The sequence below is a fragment of the Hyalella azteca genome, unplaced genomic scaffold (genome assembly GCF_000764305.2).
Source record: "Hyalella azteca isolate HAZT.00-mixed unplaced genomic scaffold, Hazt_2.0.2 contig2100, whole genome shotgun sequence".
NCBI lineage: Eukaryota > Metazoa > Arthropoda > Malacostraca > Amphipoda > Hyalellidae > Hyalella > Hyalella azteca.
In genome coordinates, this window is record NW_025932387.1 from 443275 (window position 1) to 465484 (window position 22210).

The following is a 22210-nucleotide window of genomic DNA, read 5'->3' on the forward strand; positions in this document are numbered from 1 at the left end:
TTTGTGTTGAGAAACAATACAACCAAACTATCAGAGCAACGAAAACACAGCACAAAAAAATTACCCTTTTCGCGTGGAAAAAAAATTCTGCGAAGATTTTCCCTTCATAATTCACTTCTCATTATTCATATATTTGTGTTGAGAAACAATACAACCAAACTATCAGAGCAACGAAAACACAGCACAAAAAATTACCCTTTTCGTGTGGAAACAGTTTTCATTTTGTAAAGGTTTTCCCGAGTTTCGTGAAAGAAGTTCTTCGCTATCAGCAAACGCGTCCGCCGAACTCGATACGTCGATGAGACTCCGAATGTCAGCCTGCGAGCCAGCGCCGTGTTCTGTTCTGTAGCTTCTTTGGTCTCGTATTCGTGCGAGTCAAATTTCGATACAACTATCACAGGACTAAATAAAAGACAAAGTATTTAGTACACCAATCAAAAGACAAAGTATTTAGTACAGCAATTGAAAGACGAAGTATTTAGTACAGCAATTGACAGACAAAGTATTTAGTACAGCAATTGAAAGACAAAGTATTTAGTACAGCAATTGAAAGACAAAGTATTTAGTACAGCAATTAAAAGACAAAGTATTTAGTACAGCAATCAAATAGACAAAAAAACTAACATATTTTATAAAGAGAATATTTCGCCATAGTAATCAGATTAGGATGAAAAATTGAAGAATTTTTTATTTACTTGAATGAATGTTTCGGAAATTAAATATTCTTCTCAATATTAATAACAGATTGAAATTATTATCAGATGAATATTGAATGGGAGCATTTGAAACTGCATAAGGAAGTATATGAAACTTTCGAATAAATAACTTAGGATGAATAACAGATAACACAGGGTGAGAACAATTATAAAACAATACCTATTTGAAGCTCACAGGCCTTGCTATTACGCATCCCATCTACACATGTGCGTCTAATGAATAAACATATTTTAGTCTCATTATGGCCATTGATTCGGAGCTTCTGACGTCATTTTCCCAGCCGTTAATTTTTGTCCAATGCCCCTTCAAAAGCTGTCGGTCCACATCCAGTATACATTGATAGCTTTTTTTTGTGACCGAATCACGAATAAAATATTTCAATATTGCAAAATTATGAATAATATGTTTCAATTTTTCAAATTATAGAGATGCCTGTTCAGTCTTTCTACGGCAGCAATAGTGTAGTGTAAAACCAGAAATTTATTATGCTGTTATTGAGGAAAATTAATACAATAAGCATTCCCTAAAAAAATTTAGAGTCGCCCCAGCTTCTGGTAATCCAAATCAGAAGCTGCACCGACTGTAAATTTTCACTGGGATATTGGATTGTGACTGTTCAGCAAATACAATTCACATCCATTGCGATTGGCTCTAACTATAATTACCAGGTCAGGAAATAAATGGATCTCATGAAAGAAGACGTCAATGTCAGTTAACTACGTTGCACTACAGTGGGCAGTAAATACTCTGAATTGCCGTGCAGTGGTGGCAGCAATTTAAGTAATAATCCAATTACAAAGTCCAGATAAGTTTTGATTGAAGTTACCCCGGATTGAATGATTTACCCTATGGGCAACTGACAGACCAACCTTTGACTGCTCGTGGCAAATTAGTCTTCGATCTTTCCAGATTTAATATCGACCCTTAGGTACGCACGCATGGTCAACACATTGATAAAGATGAACAGAATTTTAAACTAGGTGTACTATATATAGTGCTAGGAACAAATGCTTCTTCTAGCTGCAAGTGATTAGTTTGCGATTATACCATGTAGGCCTATTGCTTAGTTCAAACATCAGTAAGAACCCCTCCACTAAACAAATTAAATTCGAATTGATTTAACAAATCAGATCAGAACAAATCAATCATATTCGGAGTGAAAGCTCATCAAGCTACTCATGAAATTCCTACCTCAGTTTGGAAAATAGATTTTACAAGGAATTGTTGCGGTGAAGGTTTCGGGAGGCACCGCCGCATTGGAAGCTCGCATTTTACGGGCCTAACTCCTCGTGGAAGTCACAAGAGTGGCTCCAGGTCGCCAACTTCAGCGCTTTGGCCTTTGATCTGCAAACTCGGTAATGGCTGGCACAACAGCACCAACAATAGATGCCAGAGCACCAACAATAGATGCCGACAACTTTCTTGAATGTACGGATCGATGCGCCCGTTGCCGCCGCTGTCCTTGCCTGAACCGCAATCATTTTAGGTTGAGTTTCACTCACTCGATCTCCAATAGATTTGCGAGAAGTAACGACCTTGTTCCAATTGCTGGCTCTGCAATCGCCGTTGATTGTCATCTGTGTGCTTACGTTAGTCGACGGCTGGGGCCTCCAATTGGACGCACCATTAATGTTGTTGACTAGTTTCTTATTGGTCGCCTATACTAAGGTGCCATAAATTCTGTTGGATTTTCAGCGTCGTTTATTATTTCTGAATTGCAGCTATTACTTTTCCATTTTTATATTTCCCGTCATTTCTCGTGAGTCGCTTTGTGGTTGTTTTATTCACTTATTTTGATCCGTTTTACTTCTCTGATATTTTATTCGCAAAATAAGTTTTCACGTACAAAATATTTTCACTATTTCCTGGAAAACCGCTTCTGCCAAATTTTACATCTACTTATTAATAAATGTTTCAGATGCAGTATACTAATTAAAAATTGCTAACTTGATCTTAAGAACCATGAAAATAATCGGGATAAATACAGATTCTACGACACATTAATCTTTCGAAATTGCATGAGCCACCCTTTAAAAGACAGTGTGTACTCATGAGCCTTGGCCTTTTAAGACAAACTCATGCGACCCACTCTACAAGACAGTGTGTACCCAGGCACTTCAATTAAGAGTCACTCCCAAAAGCTTTCGTCTTCAAAGACTCCTTAGAGGACCAGCAGGACCTCCAAGAATCCCTCTGGGTCTAGCTTAGCTCTGGAAGAATCCTTGCGGCCACCTTAAGATTATCCAATACTCACATGCTTGGCTAGGCCCTCTGCACTCTGCAGCTCCCTCGTGTCCCAACGGTTGCTAGTAGGTGACGTTAAAAAATTGCAGGAGCGGGTGCCGGCACTTGACAAGAACGGGTGTCACTACAAGGCGTCCTCGCTTGCTCGTTTGTTTTGTCACTGATAAGAGGGAATAAGCGGAGAAAAAATTCACGTCTAACTCCCTCTCAGTTTCTTGGAATGCCGGTGCAACCCTCGCTATTTATGGCCCTTAGAATTGAAAGGGACGCTTGAAAAACTGCATCGCTTATTGAACTCATTTAAAACTCGGGGGCTGGAAGAGCCGTGTGCGTCGAGGGAAGCTTCTGTAGCCACTGCAAAGATTAGTTCTAATGTAAAAATTACTAGAATAGCCTTCACAATAACATGTTTAATTCAAAGGGAATTACTTTTATTAATACACAACACAATAAACTGTAAATGCCGGATTCGTTAATCTTAATTTTGAAAAATATTTTGGAACGTGGATCGTGATTTTATCACGTAGAAGCTGCTCTTAATTTAGTAACATCTTCACCCGTTTTTTGCTAAGCAATAGGTTTTAATTTCCATTATCGATAACCTATATCTCACCATCGACACAGAGTTCACTATTATATAACAAATGAAATATCTTTATCTGAGAGGCTCTTCACGACGTTGATAACCATTTTAGACAACGTACCTCCTAATTTCTAATTTGTCATACGTTTAATTTAATACGATTATTTGATAAATCTATTGAAATTACCTCATTGCATGATTGATTTTTTCATGAATTGATCTTCACAATCAAATAGTTTTAATTTATAAATTGTAATTATTTATAATACCAAATGTGAATAGATTGCGAAAAAGGTTAGTTGGGTATTAATTAAATTCTACTGCATCATCAATTCAACTTTATTAATTTATGTTCATAATGACTGATGTTATTCCATTTCATTACTGTTTTTTTATTCATAGGAAAATATTGAAGATCAACGCTTGCATCCTCCTGGTATCTACAGACAGGAAATAAATAACACCCACTGACCACGTTGTTTAAGAACACTTCTCCCTTTTGCGTATAAAGGCACCAGAACAATTTATTTGATTCACACTCCGTCTTATAAATACGTTATAGAATGCATAGCTGAAGCCGGGGCAGTAACCCGGCGTTCGAGCATTTATTTTCTTTCGAAAATAAGGTTAATATAAATAAGAATGTTCGTAATGTTCAGGAAGTAATATTCGTAATGTTCGTAGTGTCTTTGCTCACTGTAAACGATCTCAGGAAGAAATAGAAATTTTATACGCATAGGAAATAACAAACAAACATCTCAGAATTAATGGCATGAAGCTACATTACACGATACTAAGAAACTCTTCTACGGCTCAATTTTCAGAGCCAAAAGGATGCCTAGAAACATCAAGATTTTCGAAACTATTCTGTGCAAATCCATTGAAGAGCGTGGCTTTTGAATCGCCTTCTGCTTCGTTGCAACGGCGCTTGTTAGGACAGCGGCCGCCGAATAATGACAAGAGTTTCCAAATCTCTAAAATGAATAAAATACTCGTATCCAGTCGCAAACCACATTTTCCTGTTACAAAAAATGAATAATAGAATAGGCTGAACGTCAATACTTGTATTCAATCACAAAACCACATTTCCAAACATAAAATATGAATATTATAGGAGGATGGATGGCAGGCCCTTGTATTCATGAAGAAAAACACAACATTTTCCCGTCATCAAAACTGAATAACTAAAAAAACTGGTTGGTGGTGCTGATATTCAGCTTCAGCACAACATTTTCCCGGTATAAATTATTAATAATTTAAGTGATTGAACAACGACGCTCGTATTCAGTCACACCACCTAATTTTTTAGAAACAAATCAACATTATAAATTGGATTGTTTGAACACCGACGTTCTTTTCCAGCCCTTTCATACAATCAATCAGTACAATATGAAGGCTGGGATGATGGTGCTATCATTCAGATACAATTCAACGTCTTCGTGTTGAACGCACTTTATCGAACAACGTCGTACGGGCAACGTCGTTTCAAAGTCAGCCGCAGCATAACAATTGCGGGTAGAAGGAATTTAAAAGCAAAGAAAAAGCCAAGAAAATTCACCATATCGATATTGAAAACGTTTTCAATATCGATATGGTGAATTTTCTTGGCGTTTTCTTTGCTTTTAAATTCCTTGTGAACTTGCGATATAAGCAGACTAATAATATAAATTGCGGGTAGTTGTCGTGTAGCAAGTTAAACCTCAGCGTTTAGAGTTGGAATTTGAGTGAGAACAGAATGTCTTTTCTTACAACAAGTCCATCACCTCGAACTGCAAGGGTCAGAAACGCAGCGACGAGTCTGGCGTAAGCTCGATAATAAAAACTTTGCTTTCTTAGAGATAGAAACCTGGTGATATAAATCGATGAGGCAGACGTTTGAGAATAGCAACGTCAAATTTCATGACATTTTATCATCATCAGAATCCTAGCGATTGTTAAAACGTATAAATTTATTGCCAAAACGTATAAATTCATCTCTATGAAGAACAAATAAGTAGTAAAGTCCAGGAACGGCAGCTGAGATATTTAACACGAAGTGAAACGTTACCTATCACGCTTCATCGTCTCCTCTGAACAATGGAATCACAATTCACCAACCATTCTCTGCCCTATCCCAAATATTTTCCAGCTTATTGGAAGCCATTACTGATAAGCTGGCGATCAAACCCAAGTTTTGAAATGCTTACAGAAACGATTTCACAATACCCTTTTTCTAATATTTTTACATAGGATATAAAATCTCGAAATCTCCATGAATCGTCGGTCTTACATCAGCAGCTTTGAATTTATTTTGCTGGATGGCCCGATGAGAATAATCTTGGGTTCCTGCAGCTCGATGACGCATTCTTTGTTTGTTCAGGGGCCTGACGATGATTGATGCCTCGATTTTTATTGATGACGCGCCCTGTTCATCTTCAGAACAAACAAGTCCGTAGAGCAAATTGTTTCTGTGTGATGGGCTGATCTGCAGACAACGATTGTTTTCCGGGGCATGTGCTAGGCTTGGCCATTGCTTCAGACCGTTGCTGCAAATCGTTCCACTCAGTATTGTGATTTTATCGTCCTCCAAAAAATGTCGATGCAATTCGTCGGGCTTTTATGAAATGTGGTATAAATGTGATGGAACCTAAAAAATATGTATTATTATGCTGGAATTTTTTCTAAATAGACAGGGTCATATAGTACTTTGCATATTCATATTTAATGACAACAAATTATTCGAGCAATTGCATTAGATTGCACTGATAGGGACCAATTATAATTCACTGTGATAATAGCTTAACAATATTCGTGTTTCCCACGAACAAAATAAAAACTCAATTTTAATCATTTGAATTTGGAAAAGATCATCATTGGACAAGCGTGAATGGCGGTAAGAAAATAATTAACATTTTTAAAAGTTTCGGACTTGACGGAGACGAATTATGCACTAATGTCGCAAATAATATTCAGCTATCATACAATTTATTTTCTACTGCGAGTATTTTTAGCGCATTTTCTCGTTTATGGGGAAAAGACGCTATCGTGCTCGTCATGTCCGTCTGTCCGTCCGTCTGTCCATGACTTCAAGTTTTCGTCGACGATAAAATGCGCTCTTTGTCACTCACTGCAGTGAGTACATAGTTATATTTTTTCGATAGCACATGCAGACACAAACAATGGGTGTCAAAAGGTTCTAACTCCAAAATAATATACATTCTAAAGAGAAAGAATAAAGGCGCGTTAATGGGACGCAGAAATGCATGGCAGGCAACTTAATTTGATGAACGACATCGATCGTAGGCCGCGCTGGCCCTGCCATCCAATATTTGTAGTTCATAAATGAGTTTGTGAAGCAATCGTCAGGGCTGGGAAGGATCCATAATACAGACCTGCTGACCCTGGCCTATACTTTCAAAAAGAGTTAAGAGATCGTAAGTTCATCAGCCAATCATTGACGGCCTGTCAAGCCAAATCCACCAATCATAGACAAGAAAATAGAGCGTAAGTACTTACGTTAACGTAAGTAAGTACTTACGTAACTCAGCAAGTTTTGAAAGTAATGGCCCCCTGTCATGCTGTGAGGACTGATTGTCATTATAAAAGGATACCAAGTGGAAGTCTCCGCTTTATATTGAGGACGTTTAACTTGCTGTTATATCATTAAGGTGAAATTTATGTAATTAATTAGATAATGATGATTTAGATTTATTAAAAATTAATTTTTCTGGCTAATCGATGAATCGATCAGCAGCAAATGTGCGTTAAGGGAGTGCGTTTGTGTAAGGTGTATTTCTTACTTAGTTTGTTAATGTTTATTTCACTTGAATTGGTATGCTGACCAATTAGAATGTAAATAAAAGATATTCCAAGGCTTAATTATAAGGCTATACTCATATTTGTACACTTGTGTAATTCCAAATTATTTCTATAAGTGGATGCGCTATCACAATTTTATAGAAGTAAATAAAATTTTTCGATGTTCCCGTCGGAAATTCTTCATTATTTATTCACCTATTCATTGTTCCACAAAAAATTGCCCATTACTCACGTATTCAATATTATAGATAAAAGTTTCATATTATTAATGCATTTCATGTTACTGCAGAATGAAGCACAGTATTCGCTTATTCTATGTTATCGTAGAAATTGAACTTTATTCACATATTATACGTTACCGTAGAACATGGCACGTTCTCCACTCATTTCATGTTCCAATAATTGATAATTACTCCTTAAATCACGAATGAAATGTCACATTATTTACGAATTCCACTTTCCCGTAGAAAATTCTACTTTATTCGCTTATATGACATGTACATATCTGTAGAAAATAATACTTTATTTACGAATTTCAGGTCTCCATGAAATAGACACACGTCGTTGTCGCTGCAATGCAAGGGCCTTCGACCTCGTCCTTAAACTTTCAAAAAAAGTTAAGAGACCGTAAGTACAATCAGCCAATCATTGACGGCCTTTCAAGCAAAATCCACCAATCATAGACAAGAAAATAGAGTGTAAGTACTTACGTTCACTTAGCGAGTTTTGAAAGTATGACCCCAGGCCCTTAAACTTGATCGCCATCAGGAGATCAATTTCTGAAACCCTGCGCCCCATTTACGGGTGAAGTATTATAATAAGTTTGCATACCGCCAGCCCGTCCTGGGGCCATACTTTCAAAACTGGCTAAGTGAACGTAAGTACTTACGCTCTATTTTATTGTCTATGATTGGGGGATTTTGCTTGAAAGGCCGTCAATAATTGGCTGATGAACTTACTATTTCTTAACTTTTTTTGAAAGTATGGACCCAGGAGATCAATTTCTGAAACCCTGCGCCCCATTTACGGGTGAAGTATTATAATAAGTTTGCATACCGCCAGCCCTTCCTGGACACTAAACTTGACGGAGGAGGCAAGAAAATTCCGTAAAAATTCTTCGAGATACACGGGAAAATAACGAGCAGTTCTTGAAGCTGCAGAAAAAATGACTTCGGCGGTCTAAAATGTTTTGTGGAAATAAGTAACTATAGCTGGAGTGGTACAAAATTCTCTCAAAAGCAGCGTCTTATATACCTGAGCTTGCAATGCTTCAAATAGTGGAGCAGCATTACGTGTGCATGTGGAATTTGATAACAAATTTAAAATATTAATGACTGAGAAGCAAAATGGGTTTCGTAAAATTTAAAAAAATTAAACTAACGAATCACAACAAATAACAAACAATAGTTTTAAAATCGCTTTCTGGATTAATAATAATAAACTATTTTCAGCTGAGCTGTATTGCCAGGCGACTTCTAGTGTGATATTTCACGAAATATGTGGAAAAATGAATGCAGGACATACGTACGTAGGAGGCTTTATTTTCCAACTGTCCAGTTAAGAACTTCGATTATTCATAGAGCCATTGTTATTATTAGACATCAGTTCAGGGAGGAAGAGCAGACAAAATGAGTGCATCCTAGGAAGTTTCCTGCAAACTTGTATATGAATAATTCAGCACATATAGAGATAAAATGGGGCGCTATCTGGAAACCGGTTATATGTAATGAATGCAGCTTCAGCTGATTCACTTCTGTTCAGGACTGAATAAAAATGTAATATTGATTCATGGATGCACGAACAAATCTATTATTCGGTCAATGAACTTTCAATGAACTGAGAAATTTTCGAAAAACTACTTCTGACGCAATGAAATGACTTTCAGAAAAATTGAGCTTTAACCACACTTTTAATAATAAAAAAATTTCTAAGACTGCAGATAATCTACAGTAAATTGCATAAATATGTAATGAAGTATTCATGTAGAACAAGATTTGCTAACTAGAGACCTTATTTCTGCATAATAAAGGCCAAGTTTAACGAATAATAATTGTTTTTAAGAGAAAACTACCGACTGTAATTCACAAGAATAAATATTTGAGGAAAAAAATTATCCTAAAACGCCACCGCATTGCGAATATCATTTTTTGAATTTTACAATTTTAACTACAAGTTTATTTGATTTACAAGTTTTATTTAAGTTCATTTTTATTTATTTACAAGTTTATTTAATTTACCCAACTTTATAATAATAATTCATGCTAATTTGACTTTAGGTCTCTAAGAATATCTGCAGCTCCTGCGTAGTTTTTCGTTCTTTTGCGTTCAATACAAGCTGCCTTGCTGATGACTGCAGAAAGGTCCAATTTGCCTGCAGTCCTGGGCCCATACTTTCAAAACTCGCTAAGTGAACGTAAGTACTTACGCTCTATTTTCTTGTCTATGATTGGTGGATTTTGCTTGAAAGGCCGTCAATAATTGGCTGATGAACTTACGATCTCTTAACTTTTTTTGAAAGTATAGTGAACGTAAGTACTTACGCTTTATTTTCTTGTCTATGATTGGTGGATTTTGCTTGAAAGGCCGTCAATAATTGGCTGATGAACTTACGATCTCTTAACTTTTTTTGAAAGTATGGGACCTGATTGATACCCGAATTTCCATGTGGCGGCTCCAAAAGGCAAACGTAGGCAGGAAAGATCTCTGAAACTCTTCGACTGAACTGTATGGGTGAACCGCCACAAAATGTTAAAAAAATTCTTAAATATTTGTCGTTCCGATGCAAACTTCACATAAGTATATTACTTAAATGGCCGTGGATTAGGCCGTGGTTTTTTGTTTAATTTTGTTCTGCTAGCCCGAAATTAAAAAAGAAACGCTCCAATAATATGAATAATCATTTGTTATAAATTTCCAGCAAACCTATTATTACGCGTATTATTAAGGGCATTCGGCACATAGAAATAAAATGGGGCGTACTGGAAACTGGCGACATTTCATCAATACAGCTTCTGATGATTCACTTCTGTGCAGGACTGAATGAAAATTTAATAAAAAAAAGATCCGGTCAAATGACACGATTTTAGATCTTCTGTGAACAAGGCACGAAAAGGAAAAGAGTCGGCGACAGGCCACATCAGGCCTACACTTCAGCGCCGAGATCACTATGTTATGTTATTACATCAAGTTCATTCGAAATTTTCTGACTGCGTTTTCTTTTAATATAGTCAGGGCATTAATATTATAAAAAATGAACTGTGCTCCAGAAAATAATTATTATATTGACGGGAGCCTTCGCTAAGTATAAAAATCAACTTGCCCCAATAAAAAGATGACCCGCACTTTTCTGTCCAAGAGTGGGCCATTTTAACATAACATAACATAACATAACATAACATAACATAACATAACATAACATAACATAACATAACATAACATAACATAACATAACATAACATAAAATAACATAACATAACATAACATAACATAACATAACATAACATAACATAGTAGAGTCGCCGATTCGGCCTGTCACCGATTCTTGTACTTTCCGTGACTTGTCCCGAGGGGTACTAAAAAAAAGTCTTTTGACCGGAGTTTTTCACGACTGACGATAGTTTGAAGTAGCTACTCGACATCCACCGGGTTAGATATGGTGCTAGGCATTTCAAATCTGAACATATATTTTTCCATAGCTACATCTAGTCTGTTCTTGAACGCGTTCATACTTGGAGCGTCAACGATGTAATCGGGGAGGCTGTTCCACATGTCTGTGACATCCTGAGCAAGTTTGACACGACAAAACACGTATATGTGCAACTTGTTAAATATTATTTGTTCAATATGACCATAACCCCCTTCTCTGATCCCGCTGTTCTTAACCACGCGCCACATTGCTGATTTTGACCAGAATCGGTTTGACTAGATTGGATCGCATCCATAACTTCAATTTAGTACTTTCAACTCTAACCACGGAGTCAATGACCTCTTCCACCCGCTGTCTAACCCATTAACACAATTTACCATTTAATGACAAAAAATAGTCGTGGTCGCGAAACCATATTGAAGTTTAGTCCATCGAACTCTGCTTGAAGCCGTCCACTAAGTACAGGGTGACAGAATCTATTTCTATTGACTAGAATTTATCACCGAATTAATATATACGTTAAAAAGCTCGTACTTCGCTTCCAGTGTTGAGTCACAGAAAAAAAGTTTCAACTGGTTTCGAACTCAACGATTTGATGCAACAAATTCTGCACCAGGTTTCCATAAAATCGTCCATTTAATGAAATCAACTGAGTTTTGCATATTTAAGATAATTAGGAGGGTGTTAAATTTTCACAGTGACTCTTAATCGTTACGATGAGTGTCTTAAAATCTGATGATTTTTCATCTAATTTTCAGACGTTTTTTAGCTGTTTTATACATATGCGACAAAAAAAAATCATATTTGAGATCTATCTAAACAAGAATTTATCAAATGAATTCTTGTTAGTATGTTAGTATGTACCAGAATTTATTAAGCATTTATGGACAGTTTTTATTGCAGGTTCTGAAGAAGCTACTATATAGCTTGCACCTCAAGTTCACGGTCATTTACAATGACATAGGATTTATTTTCTTCTCACTGCGTCTTAACCAAATACGTAGCCCAGGCCTGCGTGCCTCAGCGGCTAAGAAGGCGCTGGTTGATCTGTTTTTGTATAAGGTTGTTTTGTACTTGCCGCTTCAGTTCTGTCCAGATTTATTTATACCCACTGACCGATTACGTAATATTCATGATGATATCTTTTTCGAACCTTCAAAATTGAGGAGCAGAAGAAAAACAATGCAATTTGGGAATGTATTCATCCGCAATGACGTACTTTTAAATTTTTTAAAGACAGTTTTCATTGTATACGAGGTAGATGTATTTTTTTGCTTCATTCTTCGAGCACGAAAGATTATTTTATGCCGTGCGCTCATCAACAAAACGCACTCGAAGTTCGCAACTGAATCTCCCATCACAAATGATTTCAATCGTTGGAAATTATATTAAAGAAAATCTAAGGCAATGAAGATCTTTCCTTCTGGCCATTTATTATAAACACATGAAAATTAAATGAATGATTTGATAGAGTGGACTCATTTCAACCTTTAACTCAGAAATATTCGCTCATATCAGGGAGTTCGGGAGTTGGAAGCATAAAGTAAAAAGAGTAAAACAGGACGGGACAAATCCCGCTTTTCTTTCGGTAAGACCATGCCGTGTTCACTCACTTGAGAAACCCCAAGTACCAGCATACTCACTGTAAAAACGCTTTCCGTTTTTGAGTTTGGGTTGCCGTAAGTCCGCGTTCAGGTTTTAGGATAACCACGGTTTCAACAACAAATTTCCTTTTTATTGAATGAAAAATTGTATCTGTAAGAACAAACATAAATATATTAACCCTATATACTTCAAAGTATGCTTATAATATTCAGATATAACAAATGATCATCAAAACTATAAATAAGTTATATAAAGGCATAAATCAACGCACCGAAATATTGTGGGCAGTTTTGACGCGGGCTACGAACAACTGATCTGACAAGAAACTATTTGATACGTCGTTGACTAGGTTTTACACTCTAAAGGTCTGATGAACAAGTAAATCGTAGGAGCGCATAAAAAATATACTATTAAAAACTAAGCTAACAAAAGGTTCGCTAAAAATATTTACACTCACCCTAAATAATTAAGCTACAATCTGCAGTTAATAGATGTTGCACTTCAGAGTTAATTGAATATTTTTCCATCAAGACCAACGAGAGATAACCTCAATTTTTTTACATAAGAAAATTCAATTTTGTAATAAAGCATTTGTTATTAAAGATATTTACATTGAAATTATTGGAAATTGGAAACCTACAGGAACATTTTAGGAGAAAAATTTGCCTGATATAATCAATATGGATGAAAAAATCTCCAATATCAGCGAAAAGCAGACCACCATTCGATCGTTACTTGCCTTCATTGCCTTGCATCTGGCGATATTATTTTATGCGTGTTCTTATTCGGTTACAATTCAGTTAGTAAACATTTCAGTTATTAAGTAGTACGGAAATTAAGTACGAAAATCCAAAATCAAAAGAAATAAATTCTACATTTTCAGCAATGAAAAAAAAAAACGAAGGATTGCGAGCACTCAATTTCATGAATAAATTTCCTATGCTGCAATATGGATATATACAACATAACGTTAGTGAAATTACATAACAGATATCGGTTCATTAACTAAGGTTATTATTGGGATAAGACACGTTGCTTCGAAACTGTGTTATTAAGATATTAACTATCTAATCCTGACCCAGCGAGTTACTGAAAGGCTGTTATCCAGCTCAGTCAGAGCCTGAAGCAGCGCGATAAGCGGCGTATCGCTCCGTGGAGTTAAGACGCTCCGAGGCCTTTTGTTTGGAGCTGCTAGGCAATCTACGGAGCGGTGATGTGCAAGACTGCGGCTTTGATGCCAGCTTTGGAAGTGCCATGACTTGGGTATAGCTCTATAGAGCTGCTAATTATGCACTGAAAATAAGTTAATTAGTTATCAATTAAAGTCATTATTTCGTTCATTGCGCAGACTCACCATTACCTTATTTCCTGATGCTGACGGTGTCACTGTAATATTATAATGAACATGGCCGGTTCCAACTGACAGTCTAAAAGTTGTTTACATAGTTAATTAAATTTAAATATTCTGCATGGTGATAGGTGTAATGAGCGCAGGAAATTTGACTAGCTTTTAATCTTCAATATTATAAAAACCTTATATAATTATATTTATTGCAGGCGGGCGTCAGATAGTACAATAAAACAAGACGCAGACATATCAATGATAATAATGAACTTAAAAAGTACCAGCGTGGATGGCAATCTCTTGCCAGATCACGGTTTGATGTTTCTTGCAGATTTCATTCCTTCTTAGTCAAAATTTGTAGACGTTTACGACCGTAGAACAGTGTTACTGCAATATAGGATCCTTGCAGTAAATTTGAAATAAATTTCACCAAGTTGGAAGTCTGATTAGGACAACAACTTTACATTAATCTGCTTTTTCGTCGGAGACTTCTCTGGAAATTTTATAATCGAAGTTCGATTTCATATCAACGGTTTCTAGTCATGCATTTGGTGTTAATTGCTGCTGAAATGAGTAACATAAAATCCGTCACGAGCATCATGGAGACTTTGAATATATAATTTCTTAAAAAAATTATGGTTATTTTAACCCATAATAGAAAAAAAATCTGATAATTCCGAACAAATAATCCACGGAGAATATCCTCCAGCATATTATCCTTAAAGAGCATCCTCTAGCTTCGAGCAACTTATTCACGATTGACGGACATCCTATAGTATACTATTACATACAGTAATCGACGAAGAAGAGCGGAGCATCATAGAAAAATAACTTCATACTTTTTAAACACAATTTGATTGAATATTTTTTAATTTCGATCCATTAAAAAATAATTGTACTGGATTAAAAGTAACACCGTAAACCCAGGTAATTGGAAAGACAGTGTTTATAATTGATATATTTACTTATAAGCAAATTTTTGCTAGCAATTCTTGTAAAAAATTTTGATAAATGAGAAAAATCTGAGAAAATGAAACCACATGAAAAAATAATCATAGGGTTAAAAAAAATACTCTCGTAATTGCAGGTTTTTGTCTTTAAATAGGAAACAAAACAAATTATCGGTAAATTGGATCTAAAAAAGCCGGAATAAAATAAATAATTCGAATAAGGATGATATCTCGAGCGCAACTGAGGTGTCCGTAAACACTTTCCCGGAAAAAAAGCAACACGTTACAAGCTAAAAATTAGGAAGTGTAAAGGATTTGGCTTAAAGAAGACAAAATAGCGGATATGTCGATAATTAGGAAAGGCTTGACATGAGCTAACTACTAACTATACTTGGGACAGGAGATCGAGGTAGCCGATAGGCCCCAGCTTTACCTCAAGAGGACCTTCTTCCCGAGATAGGTCGAACTCACTGACTTGTATTCAGGTGTTGTTATAAAGGGTTCACTCTATTAAATTAAAGGGGCGTAGTCTATAATCATTAAACGGGCGTAGTTTTAATCATATTGTGACATGTAACGCTGACTTGAATAAAAACTCGTTTCAAGTTATTACAGTAAGATTAGGAGCAGCAATTTATAGCGGCAATAACCGCAAGAGGTAGGCGACAGATGGAATGGATCTGGCGGACGTTCAGAACGAGAGAAGCGGAACCGATGATTACACTCTTCAGAGCCCTTGTAATACCTATCCTTGAATACTACTGCCAGCTTTGGGCCACGTTCACACTCGGCGCAGTGCGGCAACTGGAAGAGGTCCAACGAACCTTCCCTTCCAGGATCAGAGAGATGGAGTAGTTGAACTACAGTACAGGAGAGGTTGTAGCGACTGAGTCTGTACTCACTGCAGATTAGACGGGAGAGGTATGTCATTCCGTACACATAGAAAATGATAACCGGAATGGCACCAAACTTCGAAAGCGAGACCTTCAGCATTGTGACATACCATAACGAAAGAAGGGGGGAAACTGTGCAGGATCCCCCCACTGCGTTACAGATCTGCCGCCATATTTCAATCCCTGCTGGAAAGATCCCTTTCCTTGGCAGGGCCGCGGCTGCTTAACGTCCTACAAAAGGATCTAAGAGAGGGAGAGATCACCTTGGAGACCTTCAGGAGACGATTGGACTTGTTCCTGGGCACAATCCCTGATCGACCTCCCCTGCACCACTACCAACGGCGAGAAGCAAGCAACAGCATCGTGCATCAGCTGGCCCAAATGAGGGCGGATGCGCGATAGTCAGAAGCGGCGATCAATCGTGGCCTGGGACTGCTACACGTCCGATCCAAATACTAAGGATAAGGCACTGTAGAGGCACGCTGAACGAGGTAGATTATTTGAAGAGGTAGCACTGTTGGAAGGAGGACTTGTAGAGCTTTGCCATGTACACGGGGCTGTAGTTGTATATCAAGTACGACTCCAGCTCGGCTTCAGAGTTGAAACTGTTGTTGTTACTTCGAGCTGCAAAGTTAAATATCAGTGTCATAATTTTTTGAGATACTTGTTTCAAAAAAATTTTGCCAATTTCACAAAACCGAGTTTCATAATATACATAACTGTGCACACCGAATTTCTTTCACTACGAATTGCTTTACTATCTTGTGGTACACATTTACATGCATCCAAAACATGGACATTGGTGTAATTCAGCTGAAGCCTTCCTTCCCTTTGCGCAAGTTTAGTGGAAGATCAGATTTTTTTATTCGCTCTATAATTAAACCCTAAAAAATACTATCCCTTAGAATACTCTCTGAAATCTAGAAGTAGAGATTACTTCTTGGAAATTTTTCATGCCACGAACCCTTCCGGCCTACTAGCTTCACTGGATGTCACTAGTTTGTTCACTGATGTACAGACCGAAGAAACATTAGAAATTTCTGTGAAGAATATGTATTCACAGGAAGCCCTGCCAGCCCCACCTATACAAAAAAATTCCTAATTGACCTTCTTCTTCTCTGTACTTCAGAAAGTAATTCATTTAATTATTTTCTGGCGGATTTTTTCCACAAGACTAACGTACACGATAAATATTTTTCTGTTTTATTTTCAGACTCTATTTTTGCGATAGATGACTCATATAGGTGCCAAATTATCGTCACAAAAATTTCAATGAGAAAGAAGTACATTGCACTATTGCCTTAATGTGAGTTCGCATCAGTTTATCTATCTCAAGGCTACATTCAGTCATCATGCATTACAGCGCGACTAGTGTAGCAGATCAGTAGCCCCCTTCAGTTGTCAGATAGAACTCATCTTAAAACTAATTCAAAGAGCCTCGATCTAAGTTTCCTCAAAAAAAAAAATAAAAACTTTTTGTCAATTATCCTTTGAAATATTGCAAAACAAATTACCTTCTTGTACGAAGACTTTGGACACGTGGCGCTCCAGATCAACAGCGACAGGGGAGTGAGGTATCTTAGCATCGCTTCTCCACTCGTAGGAATTCTTCTCGGGATGCCACTGAGTGCCGTAGATAGGATACGTCTTATGCTCTATCGTGGACACGTACGGCAGTGAGTTGTCGTCGGTGTTCAACGACGAGACGTAATACGAGTCGTTGACGTCGAGCTTCCGGAACGTCTGCGGGAAAAAATCCAGGTTATTGGAAGTAAATCCATTGGGTGCATGGATTGACTCCTTCAGAACGTTAGTAACAGAAAAATAAAGGCAAACGTCAGAGCAAAACAATTTCCGAACACAATGAAGAATGAACATATAAATGAATCCTTGAATAAAGAATAAAAGCTTCCATTGTAGCTTCCATTTCTAAAGCGAAAAAAATGTCCCTAATCCAAATCTCATTCGTTTCTGAATTTCCGAACACTCGCCTCCGGAGTAACGCAGAACTTGTGGAAGTTATAGGTGATGTTCTGGGACTGCACGGCCTGTAGCAGCTCTGGCGATGCATCTTTCCACAACTTAGATTCTTGCCAGCCTTCCAGGAAAGAGTTAGAGTTGTGGAAAAAATAAATACCTGGAACTTCAATTGGGCGATCAATAAAATTAGATCTCGATTTACGACACTTGTTTGTGCGAGCTGCCGAAACTGACACCAAATATCACAAAAAAAATAAACTGTCCTGTATGTATATCATATACCAACACACCAACCGGACTGCAGGTATACAAGGTGAAGGTTAACACACCCACATCAGGTTACTGGTATACAATGTCATGATCATATACCAGGCTGTAGAAACATTTAAACGCACCCACCGGAATGCAGGTATACAAGATTATTATTATTATTATTCCACGAAGAGATTGTCGTGGCGTCTCGTTCAGATCGAACTTCGAGGGCACGTTACAAGCGGCTAAAAAAACACAAGATGATAAAAACAGATGACATCTATGCTAAAACAGAGGACATATGCCAAGACTGATGACGTCTATATTAGAACAAATAACACCTATGCTAAACCAGTAATATCCATGATATTACTAAAATTCAAAGGCTCTACGGAAAAGTTCTTTTTTTAGGCATCGACGAAACAACGTCAGCGAAGAAGCAGATGTCACCGATGCTGGCAGACCATTCCATGTTCTGGCCGCAGCGACCGGGAACGCTCTGTCGCCGACGGTGGACAGACGTGAGGACGGGACGACGAGGTCAGCCTTCGACGAGGAACGCAGTCGCCTTCTAGAAGGCAGATCCGACACNACGGGTCGGAGGCTCGCTGGGGGACACGAACAGTTCGTGCAGGAATGAGGTCGTCGAGCAAAGATGTCAATTCGATATCGTAGAGTTTTGCTAGATCATCCACCGACAGCTCCGACCATGAGTCCGGCCGACCAAGTCGGGACGACTGAAGTCTCCTGCTCAAAACATCGCCGTCGAGATCGCGCCACGGGCGACAGGTGACGGATCTGTACGTTAACGCTGGGCGAACACATGGCACCGTCCACTGGAGTAGTCGGTGGTCAGATATTACGATTTCGATGATGTCAACGGGCAGCAACTGAATGTCGGTACGCGTGATGACAACATCCAGCAACCCGCCAAGATCATGGGTTGGTAAGGTAACGTGACAGACCATGCCGAAGGCAGACAGCAGATCGTTCAGCTGACGCGCCCATTGGTCGTCGGCACGATCCAGTCGAACATTAAGATCACCAGTGATAAAAACGTGACCGGTGAGGGTCACAAGTCTAGTTAAAACATCGCTTAATTCAACAAAAAAATCACGTGTGACAGCAACTGATCCGGGACGATAGATGACGACAGCAACACATGCGAACGAGCCGCAAGCGACCGTGACACACAGCAGCTCAAAGGTGGTGGGTCGGGAGCCGATGTCGAGCCTGGTCAGATTCACGCCGCAGGCGACGGTCGCTAGTCCGCCGTGATTCGTCGCTAGGGTGTTCGGCTGCGCGCGAGGCCGCGCACGCTCGACCACTTGGAGTCCCTCAGCCCGAAGACGCGCGATGGAAACCGAGTCAGCATCATGCCAGGTCTCGGTCAAGAAGACGACATCCAGAGAGCGCGAGCGGCGGATGTGAAGGAACTCATCAACTTTGTTGTTTAGTGAACGGATGTTTAGGCTGCCGAACATTAACCGGCGACACGATTGCGCGGAGTGACGATCGACATGGACGCTGCGCAGGTTATGAGGCCTGCGAGCAGACACAGGTCCACGTTCAGCAGCAGAAGGATCATCCGACGTACAGTCTAGCACAGGTGGCTGCCGTCGTGGCAACGGCCGATTGCCAATTATCACAAATGCACCACCGTCGCACACAACCCGATACAAGGTATACATCATTGCTGCTGCTATCACTATTATTGTTTCAATGGTATTGTTATCACTGTTTTTGGTATCATTGTTGTTACAACATTTGCCACTTCAAACCCCTGTCACTTACGACACTCTGTTATTACTCTTATTATTGTTAAGTTAGATAATGTTATACAATTGTTATTGTTATTATTAAGTTATTGTTAAGTTATATAATGTCAAGACATACCGGGTTGCAGGTGCAGAGGGACGGCACGGTCGATTGCTGCACACGAGGTTAGAAGATTATTCTTCCTGCCAGCCGCGAGGTAGACCAACATTTCGAAACCCAAACAAGTTGCCCACAGCGGCATCGGCTGCCCTCGAGCGTTCGAAGCCATAACCATCTGCCAATGGTTGCATCTACTGTTAATCTCGTAACGGCAATAATACTGGGACTATTTATCCTATAGACCTTGATATTTATTTTTAGGAGAGGCCAATGATCGTCATACCAACGAACTGGACAATGGCAATGATTCGGCGATCAGCTCAAAACAACCAGTTACAGATTACTGTTTATTCAACGGACTGCAGCTACAAATGAAATTAAATTATGCCACTATACGAAAAACAAACTATATAACGTGAAGTCAAAGATTTAAACCTGAAAAATGTTCGAACTTTGACAAAGTTTGGCGGGGACCTCGAATTTCGTACCTGGTAGAGCGCGTCACCCGCTGCCCCGTAGCCGCTCGAGTTGGTGACACTCACGGCACCGCCAGGGAACAATATCCTGGAAATTTATTGATGTTCAGCAACGAAAATATTATATTTGAGGGCTGTCGTGTTTAGGAAAAGTTTCCATTGAATTTAATTGTAACACCAATATAGTTTATTTAACAAACGAGATTAAAAATATTGTAGATATAAATCAGTATTGTTTATTCGATCGCTAACGGACCTGAGCGAATACCCCTAACTTGCCTGCAACCCATAAGTTTCGAGTTCTATGAACAACATATTTGCTAGATGTTAATATGCTCAGTTAAAATGTGGATACAATTAATCTGCTTAGCCAATTGGTAAACAAGAGAAATTGTCCGGCTCTAATTAATTATTGTCTCTTATTATTGTCTCTCCGGAATGGCTGTTCAAAAAATTTTTCGATAGAACATTATGAGAAAATATTTATTCGAAATAAACTATATTATTATTCAAAAAACTCACCCATTGAGAGAAGTTGCAAGCTTTTTATAATATTCGGCGTCCTTGTTTATCCTGCAAAGATGGATAGATGCATCATAAAATATAATCATTTTTTTACACGCATAATGAATGAAAGTCGCAGCAAACAAAGGGATTCGTTTTCGCCGTCCACTCCAGTGGCCAGCTGTAAGATATGTATGTATATCCTACGCATATTAGTCCCGAGTCTGTCAGCCTCGTATTCTAATGTCATTATTGTTATCGTAATTGAGGTGACACGACCACACCCGAGTAGATTCTGTTGTTATTATATCTATCCAATATTATAGAGGCGACACGAACACACACGCCTACATTCCGTGGTCATTATATGTATCCTAGATTAATGAGGAGACACGACTAAACGCGACCACATTCTGTGGTCATTATGTATTCATATTATTAACATAAAACGAACAGACACGATCAAATTCATATTGAGCCCCTAGTTGCTCATATGTCGAGGACCAGGCCATCTCGTCTCTCCTGGCGGAGACCAAGCTCTTGCTCCTGACCCGACGGTGCCCAGGCCCTAGCTCTTCATCAGATTTGGATTAAAACCTAGTTCCTTAGCCGACAAGGACCAGGCCCTAGCGCTTAACCCGACGGAGACCAGGCCCTAGCTCCTCACCCGACGGATTCCAGACCTTAGCTCATAACCCGACGGAGGCCAGACTCCAGCTCTTAAGGCCAGACCTAGCTCAAATTTTCTCACATGATGGGGACGACCCTAGCCCCAGCTGCTTCTACGGTTTTCACGTAAGAGGCGGCGATGTACGAGGTGTAGGAGCTCATGTTGTGTCTCTGCAGAGCTCGCTGTAGAGACCGACTAGGTTCTTGAGACAAGATTCCTGTGATAAATAAGACAAAAGTTAACGGTCTGTGCACGCGCAGCTATTATCATATAAATACGATCAATCCGGAAATTGATTCAATAATTCAGAAAAAATTCAGATAATTCATCTAAATATTTTCATACTATTACTTTGACTTGATCAAACGCAGGATTTCACCTACGAACATCACACCTAGTTCAAAGTTCCCACCTATCACAGGTCGAAGATTCACGGCTTGGGCTGATTTTGGGACTGTATGATTTTCCGAAGATTCGTGTGTCCCGTTTGACATACGTTCAATTTCACGCGTACTGCTGTCATTCGTGGTTGGCACGAAAGTGTTCGCAATGATCAAGACATTATCACCTGTTGACGACTTGACTCTGAGCGACTGTGACGTCCATGGTAAGAGTGACATGCACACCAAAAACACCCACGGTAAAATTATTCGGGTTCTTGACATTTTA

At 38.7% G+C, this 22210-nt stretch overlaps 1 protein-coding gene across 1 annotated transcript; it reads right to left on the minus strand.

Annotated features, from left to right (window-relative positions):
- Positions 1-16124: 16124 nt before the first annotated feature.
- LOC108675247 (gamma-glutamyl hydrolase) lies at positions 16125-22210 on the minus strand. Its single transcript, XM_018163241.2, has 8 exons — positions 21954-22210; positions 21623-21758; positions 20890-20940; positions 20380-20455; positions 19910-20066; positions 17773-17879; positions 17296-17524; positions 16125-16405 (listed from the first exon to the last, which is right to left on the minus strand). The coding sequence occupies exons 1-8, from the start codon at positions 22204-22206 to the stop codon at positions 16278-16280; spliced, it is 1137 nt and encodes a 378-aa protein (XP_018018730.2). The 5' UTR covers positions 22207-22210; the 3' UTR covers positions 16125-16277.